At 41.2% G+C, this 20,432-nt stretch overlaps 2 protein-coding genes and 1 non-coding gene across 5 annotated transcripts in view; 2 read left to right on the forward strand and 1 right to left on the reverse strand.

Moving 5' to 3' along the window:
- Positions 1–424: 424 nt before the first annotated feature.
- On the forward strand, positions 425–2,779 carry pla2g10 (phospholipase A2 group X). Of its 2 annotated transcripts, none has more exons than XM_047572167.1 (4): positions 425–657; positions 1,120–1,299; positions 1,935–2,041; positions 2,609–2,779. In XM_047572167.1, the coding sequence occupies exons 2-4, from the start codon at positions 1,145–1,147 to the stop codon at positions 2,755–2,757; spliced, it is 411 nt and encodes a 136-aa protein (XP_047428123.1). In that variant the 5' UTR covers positions 425–657; positions 1,120–1,144; the 3' UTR covers positions 2,758–2,779. The 2 variants fall into 2 exon arrangements, with proteins under 2 accessions (XP_047428123.1, XP_047428122.1); XM_047572166.1 differs by having other exon boundaries at positions 432–657; positions 1,131–1,299.
- Positions 2,780–9,339: 6,560 nt separating this feature from the next.
- On the reverse strand, positions 9,340–9,411 carry trnat-cgu. Its single transcript has one exon. It is a non-coding gene; the product is annotated as a tRNA-Thr (tRNA).
- A 4,493-nt stretch (positions 9,412–13,904) lies between these two features.
- The window catches only part of axin1 (axin 1), a 32,220-nt gene continuing 25,692 nt past the window's right edge, over positions 13,905–20,432 (forward strand). Inside the window, exons 1-2 of one of the 2 annotated variants that reach the window (XM_047572741.1) lie at positions 13,905–14,722; positions 19,457–19,642. The gene's annotated coding sequence lies outside the window, so the exon portion shown is untranslated. Of the gene's footprint in view, positions 14,723–15,529; positions 15,678–19,456; positions 19,643–20,432 lie in introns of those variants that run through there. The other variant, XM_047572742.1, reaches the window with a different exon arrangement.

Consider the following 20,432-nt stretch of genomic DNA (forward strand, 5'->3'; position numbering starts at 1 on the left):
AACAGTTTTTTTCCTGTGTGTCCGTGTCTGAAGGCTGCTGCCACCAAGGTGGTGCGGGTTCCTGGTCCGGTCTAGGTGGGTGCTTCATGTCTAAGTAACGTCCGCATAAATGAAAGGCCAAGTCCAAAGGTTTCCAGAAGAAGAACAGAACATTGACTTGTCATAGCATGGTCAATGCTATTCACTTCTCCTGTCAGTGGCTTTTTTGTTTTTTGTTGTAGCAACACACTTAGGCAAGAAAGGAAAAATCCAATCTGTCTTAAATGAGGAAGTGAGGAATGAACAAGGTATTTTTATTGCTGCCTGTTTATATTTGCACTACTTCCCCGCACCTCTATACCCTGTTACTCTGTTATTATTTAACACACAACATACTCTGTACAGTATGCTTGCATCACTGGAGCACGTAACGCTGACCCTGGAGGACCGAGAAAGAGCAGCAGCAGAAACCTCCTCGAGGGGGAGTACAGTTCAGCAAACACTGGATTAGCCTCTGGCCAATGGTGATGCTCGAGATTATTCAAGCAGCCTCTAAAAAAAGCTCAGCGCTCCATGCTGCGCTCGCAGAGTGGAAGTGAAGAGCACTTGGCGCTGGGAGTTTGGTCCGCCTGTTGCATGCCATGAAGGCGTTTTACCGGCTACTTCTCCTGGTATCTGGTAAGTAAAGACGGATTTTCTTTTTAAGTGGAACTCAGAGGGAAACACAAAGAGAGGCAGCACAGGTAGAGCTGTGAGGGGAGACTCCTTGTGTACATATACCATGTGTGAATCAGTGAAGGTTTTTCTAAGGGAGCAAACTTGTTATGGTGCACTTTTTTGTCTGCTTTTTAGGTCTGAACTTGTGATTTTTGGGAAGAGTGTAGAGTCTTGTTATTCATGAGACGTGGCTCAGTCTTTCCTCTGGGACCTCTTCACTAAAGCCAATTAAATTTGGACTTAACATATAAGAGGCACGGAAAAAAAAAAAAAAAAAAAAAAAAACACGATGTAAGAGACTCAACTTCAAGATTGTGTGAGGGATGTTCCTGTTATTCCGTCCACCCAGACTACTCCAGCTCTGTTTCTCACCAGTGTGAGAAGAAAGCAATAAGTTTGTCCCTCCTCTCCCATTGTTTATTGCTCCTCTATAGTGGCTGTGGCTTCCATGGCAGCCCGCAGATCCCAGCGGACGAAAAGAGGGTTGCTCGAGTTGGCGGGAGCCATCAGGTGCAGCACGGGGAGATCTGCCCTGTCCTACGTGGTGTACGGATGCTACTGTGGACTGGGTGGTCAAGGCTGGCCCAGAGACAGGGCGGACTGGTGAGGCTCTTAATTGCTATTATAATAAATAAATAAACGTCACAGAAGAAAATAGAAATTAACTTTAGGGCTGCTTTTTACAGCCGGATGATAGCGTGCTCCAAAATCTTTGAGCCGCCTATACATTACGCTTGGCAAAGGATATCATTGAGAGGGCCTGGTGATATTTAGCCCTCCACTCCAGGGACGGTGTGTGCATGTTATTTCCTCCTCCTCCACCTCCTTGTTAATTCTTCTCCCACCATCCTACATGCCGATGTGCCCCCACTGTTTGTGAAAGGGCCGTCGGAACCGCGAATGCGCCACGAGGAGGAAGCAGGTTGTCCAAATTCGGCACACTCACGCTCTCTAACTTCAAATTAGGCCTAAAGAATTCCACACCCAAATCCTAATTACCGTCTCCTCCCCCCCCCCCCATTCGCCCCTAGACATCTCACCCCGTCAGACCAGTTAACTTCTAACTATCTGTTGCGAGGTCTCGTGCGGTGATCCGGGCCTGCCTTTTAAAATAGTCGTGGTGTGATTTAAACCGCTTCCATGTGACGGCTGCTTTCCCGACCTCTTCTCCTCCAGGCCGACTCGGCTTTCGAAACAATGCATTTATCACGCTGCTGATCTTTCTATGTGCGCCGTAGGTGCTGCCACCAGCATGACTGCTGCTACGGAGATGCGGATCGCCTTGGCTGCCAAACCAAAACAGACCAGTATCACTGGACGTGCGAGGACAGGACAGCTGAGTGTGGTACTGCATTTTTAATGGCTGGCAGTTTCTTTTGACTGTAAGGCAGATGCTGCCCTGCTTTTGTTTTGTTTCCAGCGGTAGCACATGTAAATTTGATGTTCGGTGTAGCGTGTAACACACCTTCAGGCACGAATTTAAACACGGATCAGGCCGTGTTTGTGAAAACAGGAGGCAGCTGACTGGAGAGAAGCAGCATGCTCCCAGCGTTCTGTACATTATATGGTATTTTAGGTCCCCCCACAAACCACGTTATTTGAAATGGTAACACCCACAGCAGCACATTTAGGTACCAAAAATAGTCTCATTTAGGATTTTTTTGAAAATAAATCAATGCGGAAATCAGATTACTGAATTTGTCTCCTTTAAAAGTACTAAATTAATCGAATAAATGATTAAAAACTGATCTAATTTACCACCCAAAAGCAAAGCAAACTATGCTGGAGTTCCCTTTATTATAAACAGATAGGATTTGGCAAGCGCTACACACACTATATCTGCACTTCACTAACTAAACCTTTCACTTCTAAAAGTGTCACTAAGATGCGCCGCTTCTGTTCCTCACTGCAGATGACCTGGACGACGTGTGTGAAAAGCTGCTGTGCAAGTGCGACAGGGACGCGGCCAGATGTTTGAGAAAATCCCCCTTCATCGCAAGATACGCCTTGTGGCCGGATTTCATGTGCGGCTACACGCAGCCTACGTGTAACATTTATTGACGCAATAAATGCATCTCCAGGACCTGTGTGCCTACGTGTTTTTTTTTTTTTTTTTTTTTAAATTGTGCTTATTAATACTGTTTATAGTCTGCATCATTACTGGGCTCTGTAATTAGGCTGTGAAATTGAGGGGAGTGTGGCTTTTTGCAGATAAAATGCTGTTTCATTAAAAGCACCTCTGTTGAAACCTGAAGCTCAGCCAGAAATGCAATCGGCACGGGACAGATCAGATAGCCAGTGCCTTACAACGCCACCTTTATTTGTTAAAAATGTGCAACTGAACACTGCTTTACAACTCCAAAGCCAACTCCCCTCCATGTGCTCTGAGAGGGCTCCTGAATGCGCTTCATTCACCGGGATTTTAAAAAAAGCATTTGGAAACTGGGCAAACTGAGGTTTTCTTACTTTTCTATTTAAAGTCAGTTGTGACACACCTTTTGCCTCAGAGATGTTATGGGATTCATACGGTGCCACGGTATGCGGGTGCTAATCGCTTTCTTGTTAGGCTGTTATACCAGTCTGGCATGTGGTTCATGTTTTATGTTGTTAAAAAATTCTCCAGCATAAAACGGTTCACATGGTCATTTTGTACGCCATGTCAGGAACCGCACTGGGACACACCAACTTGCTTCACATGTTGAAGTTAACAACTATAACCTCAGCATGACTGCATCAGAAAAAGTTCCCTTTAAGTCACTATATTTTTTCTTTTTTACACATCACAAGCTTCTAGTCTGAGGGCGTTTGACACACACTTCAACCAGGTAAAGTTGAACCAGAATAGGGTGGTTCCAGAAGCTTGAATGCTTAAACACTTTTCTTTCTTAGACAAACACTAAGGTTTAAAGTCCGAAAAAGGTGTGAAACCCTGAAACATTGTTTTGATAAAAACAAATCTGTACTTTGCCTTTGCTAAGCCTACTTTAAATTTGACCGTCATCAGTCATCAGCAGCACAGGCATATTCCGCTGAGCTGTTATGGGAATATAATCAGATCATAACTTGAAACAAAACATGCTGAGCTCTGTGGTAATCTCTCTCAAAAGTAGGGGTGGTAAAGAAAAAACATTAGTCGCATACATATTGCTCTGCAGAAACTTGTGAAAGCCTTCCTTTTAAGGTTTTGATCTCAATAAGGCTGCGGTAAGGCTGCTTGAACGTTCAATACCTTCCCCGTGAAGTCTACAGATTAAGCTAACTTCACTGAATAGCGACCAAGTGATATCATACACCCAAATATAATATGACTGCATGTGTGAGGAAACCAGCTTCACAGTTTCCTCTATGTCCCAGGACCGAAAGACACGTTTCACAGCTTCGACTCTTCTCTTAGCAGGAAGAATTTACAGAAAGAAATAATCACTTGTTGGTGCGTAAGGAGTGAAGTGTTGACGGTGACCTGCAGATGGTGCCATATTCACAACCAAACACTCTTAACAATGACAGTTTGCACTCAGTATTGACCTCTGCCACAGCAAATGAGGTGCCCATTATTGACCGTGGGTTCGACTGTTCTACCTTCAGACCCATACCTCTTATTTTTTCCACCACAAGTGAACCTCCGTCAGATGAAACGGGTAAAAGTCAAATTTACCTGTGATCAAAGTCCTCCCTGGTGTCTCTCAAGTGCATCTTTCATGTTCTGACATCAATGAGTTCTCAGCGGATGTGTAGTTTCTTTGTCCAGTCAGTTAGGGTTAGGGTTAGGGTTAGGGTTAGAACTCGAGTGTGCCCCAGAATTGGAGATGGTAACATGGTTCTGCAACCACAGTTCAGCCCTGGGAATAATTATCTGGGTCACAGCCCACACACACTTGCCCATTTGTGTGCAACCTTTACTAGGCTTAAACTCGTTCTGGAAGCCGTGCACTCTCTGCAAATGAAAGGGCAAAAGTGACGCTTCTGCTGCACAGTGTGTGCAAATTACACATGTTCGTGGTGCAAAAATTTAAACATGATTAACTGTTTTTTCTTAGTTCTTATGCAGATCACTGTTGTGATAATGACATTGGGTCGGTATTTGCAAGATTTCTCCTAGAGATTGCTTTCTCATGCAAAATGTTTGCCGGTAAAGTAACACTGTACCTTTGCAAAGAGAAAACAAAGAGCAGTTTGATTCATCGGAGTCGCTTGGGAATACCATCGGTTAACATAGAGGTAAGCCTGACATCGTTTAATGGGTGTAACATTTCATTACTGCAGAAAACAGCCTGGTCTTTTTACTTCGTTCCGCTGGCAATGGCTGGTGACTTTTTTCATTAGAGTGGACCATTGGCAGAAAACTTAACAGCTTTTGTCCCCGCTTCCTTGGAACCGCCCTTGAACGATCCGGGCACTTGACTTTGTTGACGATTCTTTGTACTTTGTACTTTATTTTTAACCAAAGTGCTTTACAAGGGGCCAAAAAACTAAAAACACACCAGAAAACAAGTACATGGGTAATAGTACAATAAGGAAGTTGAAGATGAATTTTAAGGTTAGGTCAGTAATGACACGCATGTCCGTAGGGTGCTGAAGAATATGTTCTTTTGCAAGAGCCTGAGAAAGTTTTGCAAGTTGATGGTGATAGAAGAAGTATGGAAGAGGACTTGGAGCAGTTCCTGCTGTCAAAGAGGTCATAACGTAAAGAGACTAAGAGACAAAGTGGGCAGAAAATGAATGTAATACCTTAAGTCTCACACAGGTCTTTTGCTGATTGGATTAGGCAATGCCCTGATGTATCGAGGAATTCAAAGAATGGGGACAGTTGTCCAAAGCCTCATAAAGCTGCCCGAAATGATTGGAGCGATGGGCAGAGCTGTTGGCGCTCAGACTGTGGCTATTCAGAACCTGAACCGCAACGTGGGTAACATCTTGGAGAAGCTTTCGGCTTTGCAAAGGAAAATGGAACGATTCAGAGGCCAGAACGGACAAATAGTGTAGTCGTGCAAAAGAATGCGTCTACTCGCACCAAGACCAAACAATCCCAATCTTATCTGTTTTTGGCGCCCTCACACGGCACTGGCCTCGACCAAGGCCGCTGCTGGAACAACAACTCCGCTGAAGATCATTGCAGTGAGACGCTCTCGTATTCCTCACCCCAACTCCCACAGACACCTGCTGATAGTTGACTCTGCTTGGGAGCCGATCAAGGTTGTCGCTGGACTGAGGCGCCAAGATTGTGATTCTAGACGAAGTGGCTCTCCAGGCCTACACAGACACACACATATGGACAGATATGCAATCACACCCCCTACCCCCACATCCAACGCCTTTGCGCTTTTACCCCCTGGTGTGACAAGCACCCGGTGGGCTGCAGGAACGGATGGCTGCTTGGTTGCACTGGGTTTTACCTCTACCCCTCTACCCCGCTCCCTGATACAAGTCCTGAGTTTTTCATGTTTGTAAAGTGTACTTACTTATGTGCTTATGTTTAGGTTTTTTTCATGTTCCCACACTGTACTCCTCACAGGAGCATAGTATGGGGGTTATTGTTTTTGTATATGTATGGACGGGTTGATGGCTAATTTCACTGGTACTTGTACTACTGACAATAAAAGGATCATATCATATCATATCATATGAAGTTATCAGCACTGGGCTGGTGTTTTTGCTAGCTGGAGCTGAAGATAACACTAATCACATCCCTGTAACATATGTGGTTCAGTCTTCGGACGCAATTACAGTTGATTTCCGTCCAGGGCGGTTCCCATGGTAAGATTAGATGACGTGGCAGCGAACACACTCTGTATGACAGAATTGTATTCCGTGTGGAGGACTTTTTTATTTTCCCACACGTCATCCACGTCCTTCCTGCAGTGGCTGTATGTCCCCATAGACAGGGGGACTTTTAACATGCACTTCACCCTGGCATCAAGGTCGTTCTCGACGAGCGGATCAGCTGACACCCACACACGGCTCATTTGCCAAATTTCGATATAATGAAACAGTTCACTGAATAGTAATGGGCAGTTTTCTCTAGACTCTTGAAAAGTGTCCACTTTTTCTTTTATTTCAATGGCAATAAATACACATTCTCTAGTCTCGGGTGCTTCTTCCGTCCCATCATTACATTCCATTGTCACGTCGGGACAGCGTGAGTGCAGCCGACTTGCAAATCCTGACCGGACTGACCTCTGGGTAAAATCTCTGGGACAGTGTGACACCGAAAGAACCTACACATCCTCTTGATGGCCGTCATAGTGAATGAGCAAATTCTTTAATCCCTGCCGGGGAGAACTGACAGAACGTGTTCCACGCTAATTGCGTTCTTTAATCAACTGTTTGGCTCCCCAGCTGAGAGCCAGATGGCGCACAACGAAGCCTTGGCTTAAGCAGCGCAAAACATCAACAATAACAAAATACGGACACCTCAAATCAGGACGTCCTATCTGCATGAGGTCTGTATTATTTATTTGACCGCGTTGGCGTTTTTAATTCGCGTTTAATGCACAAATGCCGAGCTGCAGCTGAAAGCATTGATTTAAATGGGTCGTATCCTGTGCATTTATTGTATGAGACTCTCCTCTGAGATCAGAATATGCAGCCCACACAAACAAGGAAATCAATACGAGCGCAGCCAGGGCCTGCTGCCAGTGTACTCCACACTCTTTTGTTCTCCTCCTCCTGTTGTAATCTGTCTCCTCTTTGTGTGCGCGTTTTTTTTCTCCCTCTTTCTCTTTGCACTTATTTCATTTGCAGGTGGCAGAAAAGAGAAGAACGACGACGGAATGGAAAGAAGAGGAATATTTGTAGCCTGTTATATTTAAATGTGCGCAGCTGAAATGAGTAATAGTTTAATTTGTCACACGCGTTCAAATGACAGTGAATAATGACACAGTTTAAAGAATAATAATAATAATAAAAAAACATTTAATGAAGTGGACACAGTCTATCATTACCATTCAAACCAAAGGCTGAATTCATTGCATTCTGATTTTGTTTTATTTTGCTTGCGGCTGCACATTGTGTTTGTTTCCTAATTGGAAATACAGCTCATTTTAGCCGGCGAGGAAATTCAATGAGCGAGGACGCATCTTCACTCCACTGCCTCTGAAGTAAAGAGGAAAGGGGAGTAAAAGCGCGATCATTAAAACATAAGGAAGTCAGACACTTCCACTCTCTTTCTATATCTGGAATTTACATAGCGGCCGTGAAAAGAGAAAACTATTTCGGAGGCGGCTGAGAACTGCCTTTCTAATCTGGTTGGAGGAAATGTTACTCATTTCCACTAAAGTGAGACAGCGTCATTATGCTTATGCGGGCATATAGTGAGCCTTAACAGCGTCACCTGGGCCGAGACGCATCGGCCCTGGAGTCATCCATTAACATCTCAACGGCAGCTTAGGGAGGCAGACGCAAAACAATAAAACGTATACAGTTACATTTTTTTCTGTTTACTTTCTGGGATTATGGGGTATTATTGACACCGTTCACAAAAAAGGTTACCATGGAAACAAGCTGCCTGCACAGTAGCGGGAGCTCCAACGCCATAATGGATGGGACTGCATGTTGCATATGAGCAGTTCTTTAATATTTGCCCTATGTGAAGTTCATAAGAGAAGGAAAAGGGTTTGCTGCATTTGTTTGGCGTACATACCGCTCATACATAGAGAACAGAGAGCTACTTTCTTTTGCATTATCATGATGAACTTATAGAGACAGGCACTGTGACATCTGGATCTCATTTTCAGAACCGATTTGTGAACTAAATGCAGCATCTCGTCACCAGCGATGCGCTCCGGACGTTGCTGAAAAAAACGTTTTTTTTTTTTTCCTTGTTTTTTTTTTTCGCAAACCACTGTGACAATTTCCAGTTGTTTGCTTTCCGTAATCATGAGTCATTTCACAAAGGGTCTCTTCAACAGATGGAAAGTGATGATGACTGCAGCACAACACAAACATGAATCACTGCGATGTCGCAGCGTGGACCGTTACCCGGGAAACTGCAATACTCTGCTACATCAGTGTCAGCTACTAGATTGGAGTGTCCCAATGAAAATGAAAAGATATTTTCATATTAATGGAATTTCGCCGGAGAGCCATGACCAAGTTCAGGTCGGACAATCTTGATCTCTGCGGGAACAACAGAAATTTTAGAACAGCGATGCTAAATCTTATACACCTGACGTTAACATGTGATCTGGATTGTGGATGTCCGGCCTTTTGGATTACCATGACCTGTATGACTGAGAACCTTCCCAGACATTAATATACAGTATCCCATTCCTCGTTACGTTTCAGATCTGCTTTACTTTTGATACTACTCTTACTGTTAATCAGATACGTTTAAATATATATATTGTATATATACATTTATAGATATATAATTACCTCCATTTGATCCTCACATATCATCTGTGTAAATTACACATCTAAAGTAAATTGCTTAATGTGAGGAAAACGCTTTCATTATTAAAATTCTTTGAGATTTTAATTCAATTTATATTATTTGTGAAAATATAACACAGACAAGGCCAATAGTTGGTTTTGAATAGATTTGTACATATATCATTCAATGTCCTTATAATAAAGCTTGATTTAAAAAGTACCTTCAGTTAAGTAACGCAAATGAGAAGAATTGTAGACTCAAGTGGGTTCAAAAGGCACGGACGGGGTTCGAACCCGCGATCTTCGGTTTACGAGACCGACGCCTTACCACTTGGCCACCGCGCCTGCGCTGTCCAGGGCCCTTTGATGTTGTTTTGTATCTAACATTGCGCGGATTCCCGCTCGGTGTTCCCTCATTGAGATTTTCCACCGTGCGAATGACGGCGCGGTCACCGTTTCCTGCGTTTGAATCCGAGATTCGACTTCCTACTTCCAATAAACATGGCGACCGTCGAGCAATGGTGGTGGTGCTGGATTAAAGCGGCCTGTTTGGATGTATTGTTGTAATGCAACCACAAGAGGACGCTGTCACCCACCACGTGAGCTCGAGAGGTCTCTGCTTGCTTCTTGTTTGTGTGGGCAACAAAGAGCGGCAAAGAAGGTGAGCTAATCACACCCACATTACAGACGTATAGCGTGGCATGAACCTTATAATGCACAATGCAGTTCATTAGGCGGTGTTATTGACCTTCATACATTCTAAAATAGTAGTTGAGCTGTAGTTATAGCAAGTAATGTTTTAAATGAATCGTAATTGTCGCATAATAATAATAATGATAATAATTTTGGCACGTATGCCAGTTTGAAAGACAGGATCAAATTTTATTGCAACCAACTACACTTTTTATGAACCGAAAATGCATGATATAATTGGTAATATGTATGAAACAGGTTCATTTATTGGGAGAAATCTGCTCCATGCTGCTTTAATATTATTAGCAAGGCCTCAGAGGGAAAGGTCAATGGGCCATTGAACACTTTAGAGTAATAATTTATCGGAGACTGGTAACACACTATTTGGATTTCATTATGGGCTATTTTTTCAAACAAATGCAGAGAAAAAAAATATTAATGCATGCAATTGGATATCCCTACAACCTATCCCATTCCAATGAGTTCAGATGATGAAGATCAATATCTCACTGTTACTCTTCTGTGTGCACCACTTTGACTGACCCTGTAGATCTTTACCGCAGCATAATCACTTCCCATCCGAATGACCCCAGACCAACTTTCGAAAGTTTGCCTCGGCCTCCACGCTACCACAGTAATATTGACCGCAAATGCTATTTCGTGATATCTCAGGCTGTCTCCGCATGCCGCAATACTGGATAAAGTTCTGACTTAGCAGCGCCGGAAATGTCTCACCAGAACCAAACTGACATTAACAGCGGTCTGTGCATTGAGGGATTTAGATTTTCCCGGATAACTGTTGAACTCCCAAAGATGGGCTCGCATAACTAATAACTGTAAGAACCAGTAGGCTGCTTGTAATTCTTTTTCTAAGCAATACAATATGCATGAAGCCGGGCTGCAGCGCTTCACTGCCTTTCTTTGCGAAACATCAAAGGTGAATGCTTGCCTGTTCTGCTTTTCTTTATTCTGTTTTTTTGGGGGGGGTGGGATCAGATATCCTAGAGGCTTGTTTGAAAAATGAATAAGACTCATTTCCATTGGGAATGAGTTTGCAGTGGAAATCACAGATGTGGAGTATTCACCTTGACGTTCTTATAGCACAATGTCGGTAGACTAAAAACAGGGTTACTCTTGAGTTGGTGACCTCAAAATCCGTTCTGGCTTTGGTAGAGCAACGCAAGAAAACCATCAGCTAAAATACTGACGGAGCAACTGATACGATGCATGACTGATAATTTTATATTTTAGTTTCTTGATGGTGGCGTAAAATTTTAAGGTGCTGTTAAAATCCATCTTGGGGTTTACAGTTAGATTATTTTCCCCTTGTTATTAGGGATTTATTCTTTTTGTGCTCTTAGGAAGAAAATTTATTCAACATATTACAGCAGCTTTGGAGACAGGTCACCGTGGTAAAACCTAAGCACCGCTGAACCAATATAAGGCATTTTAAATGATCGGGGGGGCTCATAGTTTATTTCACAATGTCACATAGAGATTATTAATTTTTTTTTCACAACCCCCCCCCCCTGTTCACGTGGGGAACACCAAGCAGCTCACTCCCTGAGAGAATAAGAAGTATTACTGCAGAAGTCTTTTTAATTATTCATCGGTCTGTTGCTGTAAAAACCCTCTTATTTTGCTGTGCTGCTTGTCAATGAGTCCTCTCGAGCCCTGAACCTGCAAGAATATTTATATTTTGTTGAACAATGTTTGCATTTTTCTGTTAACAAGACTGAGACTCAAACACGTTTGCGGCGTCTGAAAACTGACAGGAAGCAAGCAAAAAGGTATTTTGCATAATACCCTGGCTGTTTCACATGGCATTTCTCTGAAGAATATTGCCATGTTGGGTAGGTTTTTCAGAATAAATGATTATTAATGAGTTGTCATCATATACGTTAACTACTTGAATAAGTTTTGATTGGATTAAATCCTTTCCACCAGTGTTATGTTGATTCACTTTGAATAAAGTAGAGCTGGCGAAGTGAACACAATAATAAACCAATAATTGAATTTCCTTTTAACAACAGTAATTTTGTTAACACACATGTTTTCTGTTATTATGATCTTGGCCCAGTCTGTGATTGGGGAAATCAGTTAAGAGAAGAAGAGAAGTAGTTTTTACCCTACGGAGGGCTGTAATATTTCCTGTACTCTCAAAAATCCAAATTAGATGAACAGATTTAAAACAGATTTTGTTTTACAAGTGTGATTAATTTGCATTAACATGCATCATTCGCGGTTGACATCTAACCAGAAATGCAAATAGCAAAAGGGTTAACAATTTACTTATTGGAAATCCTATGACTATGATATTAAGTAAGTATTTTACTTCAAATGTAATAGTAGCATATATATATATATACACACACACACATTGGTATATATATATATATATATATATTTATATATATATATACACATATATATATTGGTATAACCAGTATTCTTAGATGTAGACTCAGACTTTAATCAACCACAAGAGAAACTCCATTGTTCACCATTGTTGCCACAGTTGCCTCGAAAAAGTAAGATTATGATTACTGATTACTCCTTTAAAAAGATACTTAGCTACTCTACACACACACCACCATCACCAAAAAAATAATTAAATAAATAAATAAAATACATGTTTTTATCAAAAATGTACTTACTGGTTACTTATTGGTTTTGCTCCAAAGTCTTGACTTACAGGCTCTTAAGGCTCTTTAGACGAACGCTCTGCCTCCACGCGTTACTCCAGTGGCGGAATTTCCAACTCGAAAGTGCTCATCTCTCTCCTCCCTCCATTGTTGTTTACGTTTGTGTTGCTGCGCGGTATTGGCATTACATGTGAGTTGTCCTCATGCCGAAAAGGTGACTTGTCACTACCTGAGAGCAAGAAGAAAGCAAAAATATCGCACAGTAACTTGTATAAGTAACTTTAATGTGATTGCTGGTTTGGAAATAGTAACACATTAGATTACTCCTTATTGGAAAAAAGTAGTCAGATTAGAGTAACGCCTTATCAACAGTGATGCTCAGCTACTGTGACCAACAGTGATGCTGAGCTCCACATAAAAAAAAAAAAACACGCGTTGAGAACCACAAGTAAAAGAAAAGATAAAATAAAAATAGTATAAATGTTTATAGAATTAGCATATGAACAAATGTACAAAAAATAGACACTGTAGAATATATATTATCTAAATAGGAATGATAATAAGGTGGAATACTGTGCATTTACATAAATAACATGGAGTTATGTGTTGCAGTAGTTGTGAAGTTGGATAGAGCAGTGGTGTATGAAAGAAGTCCAAGCATTAGTGTAGTGGTAGAACCCACGTAAACGTATACATACGTGCCAACATATACACATACCTATATACATACCTAGTATTTCAAGTCAATGATACATACATATATAGATATAAAACTAGGCTGATGAAATTAATGACAAAATTCCGGGGTAAACATGAATCATGTTCAGACAGTTGTCTTAAGAAAGAAAGACTTCACTATCGAATCCATTTCTCTTATTATGAGAAGTAAAGTATAAAGTAGTGCATAGAACCCACATGTTATAATCTCAATTTGGTCACTGTATGTACTTTTGAGCCTTTGAATATAAAGCAGTCCTAACTTTTTTAATAGCTAATATCCAGAAAATATATTGTGTATTCAGGCCAATGTGACATTTAGTTCTTTGGGTGCAAAGAAACCAAAATATTTCCACTATATCTTGTAACCATGGGTGCACCACTAGCAGTCGCCATCTTCACTGGCAGCCCAAGTGACTTTGAACTATTTAGTGTTTTTGTACGGAGTAAATAAAGGAGATGGTGTGTTATTTAGTATGAGCTCTTGAAGTAGACAAATGTAGGCTAATTGTATGTTAATAAGCTACATATTAGCTTGCTAGCTAGCTGTTGATTTAAAAAGAGATCGTACAACAGAGAAGAACCAAATATACCCCGACACCCCTTTTACAAACTAACAAAAGTCCTAAAAGTAACCTGAGATGTGTATACGTATGTGTGTGCAAAGAATTTCTCAAGATAGAGTAAGCTAAGCTAATCCTCTTATTTACTGATCATGACATTCCAACATTTCTGATAATGAATGAAGAAATCTTACTCAATAACTACATACATATGAGTAAGCAAGTAATAAAACATGTCTTATATCTAAGAAACATGCTTTATTCAGTCAAATTGACCGACAACAACCTAAACTGCATATGCGGCGTGTTGAGGTCTGAAAATAAAACGAGTTTGACATCACAATCCAGACAATAGCGAGTAGCAACCAACGCCTTTTCGGTGCAGTTTGAGGAGAAAATTGGTCATTGTGGGAAGGGTATGCTGGATCTGACCCTGGTCACAACAAGACATGCAAGTGTGAAATCCACTTGAGAGGTAAGCAGCTGATGAAGCTACACAACAAAGGCAATATCATCTGCCCCCCTCTCTCCAATATTCTTTTCCCTGATCTTTCTTTTCTTTTGTTTGCATTCATCTGCTCATTCACTGGGATGTTTCCACAACTTCGCACAGACAATAGACGGACATTTTAATGACAAACAGCCTTAAGGAGCAGTTGATTTTAAACGGTTCAATGGTTAAAATGTATGATTTCAACAATGTTAATAATAACAATGCATAATTTATGTTCTCTCTCTCTCTTTTTTTTTTTTGTTTTTTTAGTTTGTGCGGCACAATTAGGTGTCTGTTGGGTCTGTTACCATAGCTACAATACGATTCTGCAGACAATCATCTGGTCCTTGTTTCGTCCAATGGGGTCGCACTGCTAAAGCTGTAATATAAAGTAAAGATGCTCGTCTTTCAGCTACACACTAGTAAGATTCCCAAACAGGTTCATGAGTAACAGAAAGTATTGCAGAGTGGCAGACGGGGGACGGCGCCCAGTCATGGCGGACCGCAGAAACGAGATCCGACGAGCCACGCAGCGGGAGAGGAAGGTGAGAGCATCTACCATTTTGAAATTCCACTCATTTTATTGTTCGCCCCGAAAAAGAGTTTGGCGGAACAAAACACTGACAGTAAACAAGATGGCTCTTTGAATTCAGGCTTTGAAAGCAAAGAAGGGACCAGGAGGAGCAAAAAGGAAATGTCACTTTAAATGAAATGCATTAGCTGGAGGGCAGCAGACAGAGAGAGTCTGCTTATATTTATCAATGTAGTCCGAGGGTGCTCAGGTTAAACTTAGTTTCAGTTTCTGAGGTAAAAGAATTACAGCTAAACTCTGTTTAAAAGAAATATGTTCATTCCACGTTACGTATGATGGAGTATTTAAAAAAACAAACAAAGAACAACAATGACAACATCGTTTTAGCTTTAAATGGTCAGAATGTATTGTAGAGTCTGTCTGCGGATGGTTAAGAACTTCTACATGTGTGATCTGAGTCAAAGAGAGATGCAAATCCCATCAGTCAAAACATCTAAGGAAAAGATGCATTAAGGGTGAAAACATGGAGGAGCGTTGGCGCCAGGCTTGTTGAAATCAAAGGCCTGCGAGCTGAAATATTACTTGCAGTCTGCTCTGATACGATTCCGGGGAAAAAATAAACGTGGTCAGTTAATCTGCAGCTTGAAAAAGGACAACAGCCAATGCTGCACGTTCAAGCTGCACCCCTACTGGGCGGCCCATGAGCCCGTCGATATGGCGGTTTGATGTTGGATGGAAAATAAGAACCCCCCACAACAAACGGAGGGCTGGAACAGAGAGACTGGAACAGAGAAAGAGAGGGTAGAAAGGGAAGAACCATCGACAGATGGACTCTGTTGTGATTAAAGATGGCGGCAGTCTTTACTGCAGAATACGACGGACTACGTTCGATCCGTAGAAAAGCGGTGGGAGTAGTCTGCGATCCGGCACAACAAAACCAACGACCATACAGTGAGGTATATCAGCAGGTATGATGTCTGTTTTTGTTTCGCTCTGACCAGTTTCCAATGCATTGTGCTTCGCTCTGTTGCGGCTGTTGTCGTTTTTTCGTGGAAGTCCCATACTGTTTTATTGTGTCCCCCTCCGTCTCATCAAAACAAAGCACATCATTTGATTTGATCAGTGAATGTGTATCCCACGACCAGACTGCTGAAGACCACCTAACACTTCACTTTCTAATTTCTTGTCTGGCGACGCACTTTTGCCATTCGGTACATGGTTCCGCACGTATGTCTTTGGTATTATATCACCATGGGAAGTGTCGGCCTTTTATTAAGATTTTTTTCCCCTCCTTGTGAGGATATGGTGCTCTCTGAGCTGTAATATCCAGCAAAATAAACTCAAATCTGCAAATTGCTCAATCCTCTGTGCATAATCCACTCCAAGACTTGTTAGTCATGATCTATTCAGCCTGGACAAAGGACATCAGCAGGACTCCAGAATACATTTTCTGACAGTCTTTTGATATTACTCTTTGGACTAGTTTCAGAACTTAAAAACAAACGCTTAATAGCTTAAGTATTCTTGACACATTCTTGCACTGAAATAATATTGTTCGTCAGATCAGTGGTTTTTACTCAGGTTTGTGTTTTGGGTTTTTATTTTTAAGGCTTTGAAAGATTCATCTTCTTGTTTATCGTGCCTTTTGTTCCCCTTAACTTTTAGTGAATTCTTTGAAGAAATCTCTATTGTGTGAAATCAAAATGGGAGCGTTCGTTTAAACGTCTTAATGGCCTCTCATTCATCACAGAGTCTTCAGCTGAGATAAGCCTATTTCAGCCAGAGGCTACTAGAGAGAGTCTAAATCCACACTGACAGGTGGAACAAAAGACCGCAGGAAAGACTGAATTGGGAGACATGAAGTTGTTCTCTGGTAACTCTGAAATATTTCAAAACACGGGAGTAATTTTTTGAAAAGGCAGCGCATTCGAGGAGCCACAATTGTAATGAGTCTTTTGTCAAGCAACAAACCAGTGCACTCGTGCAAAATAGTGCCAATGATGAGACAACACATTCAGGTTTTTACCAATGACACGTCTGTCTGTAGCCTTTTTACCACTGAATCTCTTCAACATCTCTAACACAAAATGCTTGTTTTGCTAGTTTTAGTAATAATCACCTACTCTTCAGAGTTCAACGGAAGATCATCTATTGTTCCTGTAGGGGCCAAGCAGCTTGGTTAAGCTAATTGTTAAAGGGCATCTTGCTCGTAGTTACTGAAGAAAGGAAGAGTGATTTTCATTCAATTCCACACCCAGCTTTTGCTGTCAGTTTAGAAGCCCCCTGGTTAAGACTCCTTAATCTGGTGCTACTGAAACCTTTTATTACTGCATTATGCTGTTATAGTGCAGTATATTTTTTGGATGGTGCATCTAAATGGGTCTAAATGCATTATAATTTATTTGTTAGTAGTCACACCACGCAACCCGGATCCAGCCCAAGCCAGCCCAAGATGGGCATCCCCACTGGTGTCAGACATTCTGCTGCACTGACTCATTTTAATGTATTGTCTCCATGTTCTAGCGTGTATCCTTTCAGTGTATGACCTTTGACCTCTCCAGTTCCCATTGCCTGACCAAGGAAGTGCGATGCGTACTTGGTAATTCTGTACAAAAAGAAAAACACTGTGTGACCTTTGACTGCTCCAGTTCCAATTCCAAAACAAAATGATTTCAACACACCCTAAAGTTGCGATAAAAAAAACAATTCCTTAATTCAACATGGACGCCATGTACCACGCCATACCATTAGGATGTTTCCAGGCAAAACTTCCTCAAAAGCGACACTTTGGAAACATTAACATCACACTGCTGCCATACCAGGTACAAAATCAAAAGTCTTAAGCCACACGTATTGGTGAGAAGGTTTTGCAGAATAATTTGACGTCATGCTTGCCTGTGTAAAGGAGTCACATCGAGAGGTGTTGAACATCCTGGGATGTTGCCCAAAAAGTGTAGGGTGTGGCCTCTATCTTGAACGTGTTGATGTAAAGCACATGAGGGTTTGAAATGCCATTCATGCTGGATTAGAAGGAAACGCTTTCACCATTACTGTGACGCCATTTTGTGTTGACATGTGTCACATCTTAATGTTGTGTGGCTTGACATTTCTTTTACATTGTGTTAAAATCTCTTCATCCTACAACCCAGGGCTAGATGTGCAGATCTGACGTCTTTGGATTTTCCAATGCATATACATATAACGCCCACAGTGGTAATTTTGCCAGTATTTTTAATATAAATGGAATTATAACATCAAGTGAAGCATTTCATCTATCTAGGATGTATACAGTTAAAAGAATTTTCAGTCTTGAAAAGTACAGATGCCTCATAAAGTAGCATTTTGCCATGTGACGGTGCTTTTCCCAAAATGTATGTTTGGCTAAAAGTTATGTTGTCCGAAAGCTATCGTACAATGTACACAATCAAGAGCTAATTAAGCTAGGCTTAATTATAGATTATAGATACTCCCCAGTTGGAAGAAAAAGAAACAGGTGTTCCAACTACTTTCAGTACATGGACCCCTATCTAACAGAAAAGTTTATTATTATTATCTAATCCCCCTCAACAATCTGCAGTGCTAGCGCACCGCCGCACCATCTTTTATTAGCCTGTGAAGAACTCTGCCCCATAGTGCCACTGTACATTTGAGTGTTTGCTGTTGCTAACAATAATTCCATCCCAACTGTGTTTGAAGTCTCAGCGCTTCTGGATTTATGATTGGTGCAACTAACGGCACAGCAAATCTTAAATAACTCAGTATTGGTTTAAAGCAGGGGTCTTTTTCAGGCCAAGGACCTGCTGATGAAAGATTAATTAGGGACCCCCTACCTACTAAATATGTGTCCTATATTAAACTCAGGCCAGCATTACTTATGAATATACAGTATTAAGTTATTCAAATAATACACAGGTTCAAATATTCCTTTTTTTAAATTTTGTTTCAAACATGTACAACAATAGGGTGGCGGTAATGTCCTCTGCCTCCATTTATCCTTTTACTAAAATATGTCGGATATATGTTAATGTGTATTTAAAGAAATTTCAATTTGTAGGGAAAAAAAAAAAAAAACATATAATAAAGCCTGATCAATCAAAGATTTTGCGACCCCCTCTGCAGGGGGTCGCAGAGACCCCCTGTTGAAGACCTATGGTTTAAACTGTTGCAGTATATGGGACTGTTTCCCTCTAAAAGAGGCCAAATATGGAGATGTATTACTTGTCTGATGTGTGATGTGTGGCTGTCTGGTGACTCTTTGACCACTTCTAAAATGTTCCGAGCCCTGAAGCAGTTCTCATACAGATTAAATCAGCTTTTTAATTAACCTTATTATATTACATTTGGCTGCTGAAGTTATATGACACCTGTGGATGCAGTGAATAAAAGGTCTGAGCTGTGAACAATGAGGGCTTAGTGTATGATCTAAACCACTGGTGTTAAGCAGTATTAGTTTCTATCAAATGTCTTTTATCTATTTTTATAAAACCAGAAATACATTGTGTTGCGAAAAAACAGTCTTCAGGTGTGATTGTGTCTAGATCTGAGAGTGTTTCCAGTGTCATAATATATGGCCGGAAAATACTGAGTCTTAGAGAGTTGTTTCAGAATATACTGAATATAGAATATACAGTAAATGTTGGATTACTTTCAAATACTTCGCACGAGAAACAAATCGCAAAAATCAAATCGCGCCGTAGGTTTTTCTGTTACATGTGACCTGGGCTCAACAATATCTCTTCTTTTACAGGAACAAATGGGTGGCCAAGATACGCCGTTATGGCGACGATGTGCTGCAGTCAGACCTTTTTATTTCATCGGGATGAGAGTGGCTTTACCATTACTGCAGCGCAGTGTGTTAAATAACCGAACAATGGGATCTTCAGAAGAAGAATGTGCGGCTGGAGGATGCAGGAGGAAGACAATCAAACTCAAGGTAAAACATGCCGATGGGTGTGCAGGCCGGCGTTCTCTCTGTCTATTGTGTGTGATCCATTTCCAAAGAAACACAAAGAGACAGTACGTGGTTGCAAACACAGGCAAAAACACTTACTGCTAAGAAGCACTCAAATTGTTAATGGCGACACGCAGCTCTGCTAGTCTAAGGTCTATTATTAAATCATGTTCGTTACATTTTGAGTACCAATTAAATGGCTGATCGGTTGGAATTGAGAAAACTGTTTTGCTTGCTTTTGGAAATACCAACACTAACATGAATACAGTCGCATTAGAAGCAGCCACAGAGCATAATTAATACTGTTAAGAGCAAATTAGTGTCAAACAATCTGGATGTCCAAAATGTTTCTGCGCTAAAATCAATTCTGCCTGGAGGAAGCTGCAGTGTATTGGATCTTTTACATGTTTTATGATGCTGGCGTAAATATTGCAAGCGCTGTGCACAGTTCACACATTTCAGGTAATGCGATGAGGCAGAAGGTGAAACATGTATTCTCGCGCCTCTAATGGTTTCATCTAATTACACAATCATATATTTTTATGGCGTTCCACCGGCCTTTAATCTTAGATCCAGTAAAAAGCATGTGACCGCTCAATGATTGCCAGGTTTGAAAGTACAGCTGTTGACGGGAGCCTTTGTTGCGGGATTTGTCCTGTCCCTTAGTCTTTGGACTGTAAAGTCGTAAAGCAATAACGTGGTTAATTGTATCTTAATGGGCGGCTGATCACACCAACGTAAGAGTTGTACCTATGTATAAATAATATATAAA

Source organism: Mugil cephalus, chromosome 20, assembly GCF_022458985.1.
Source record: "Mugil cephalus isolate CIBA_MC_2020 chromosome 20, CIBA_Mcephalus_1.1, whole genome shotgun sequence".
Taxonomy (NCBI): domain Eukaryota; kingdom Metazoa; phylum Chordata; class Actinopteri; order Mugiliformes; family Mugilidae; genus Mugil; species Mugil cephalus.

Bases quoted from the DNA above. Each gene is read 5' to 3' on its own strand.
- pla2g10 (XM_047572166.1), top strand. From the start codon at position 621: ATGAAGGCGTTTTACCGGCTACTTCTCCTGGTATCTG. The intron at 658-1,130 runs GTAAGTAAAGAC...GCTCCTCTATAG, and splicing joins GCTACTTCTCCTGGTATCTG to TGGCTGTGGCTTCCATGGCA. The intron at 1,300-1,934 runs GTGAGGCTCTTA...TGTGCGCCGTAG, and splicing joins CCCAGAGACAGGGCGGACTG to GTGCTGCCACCAGCATGACT.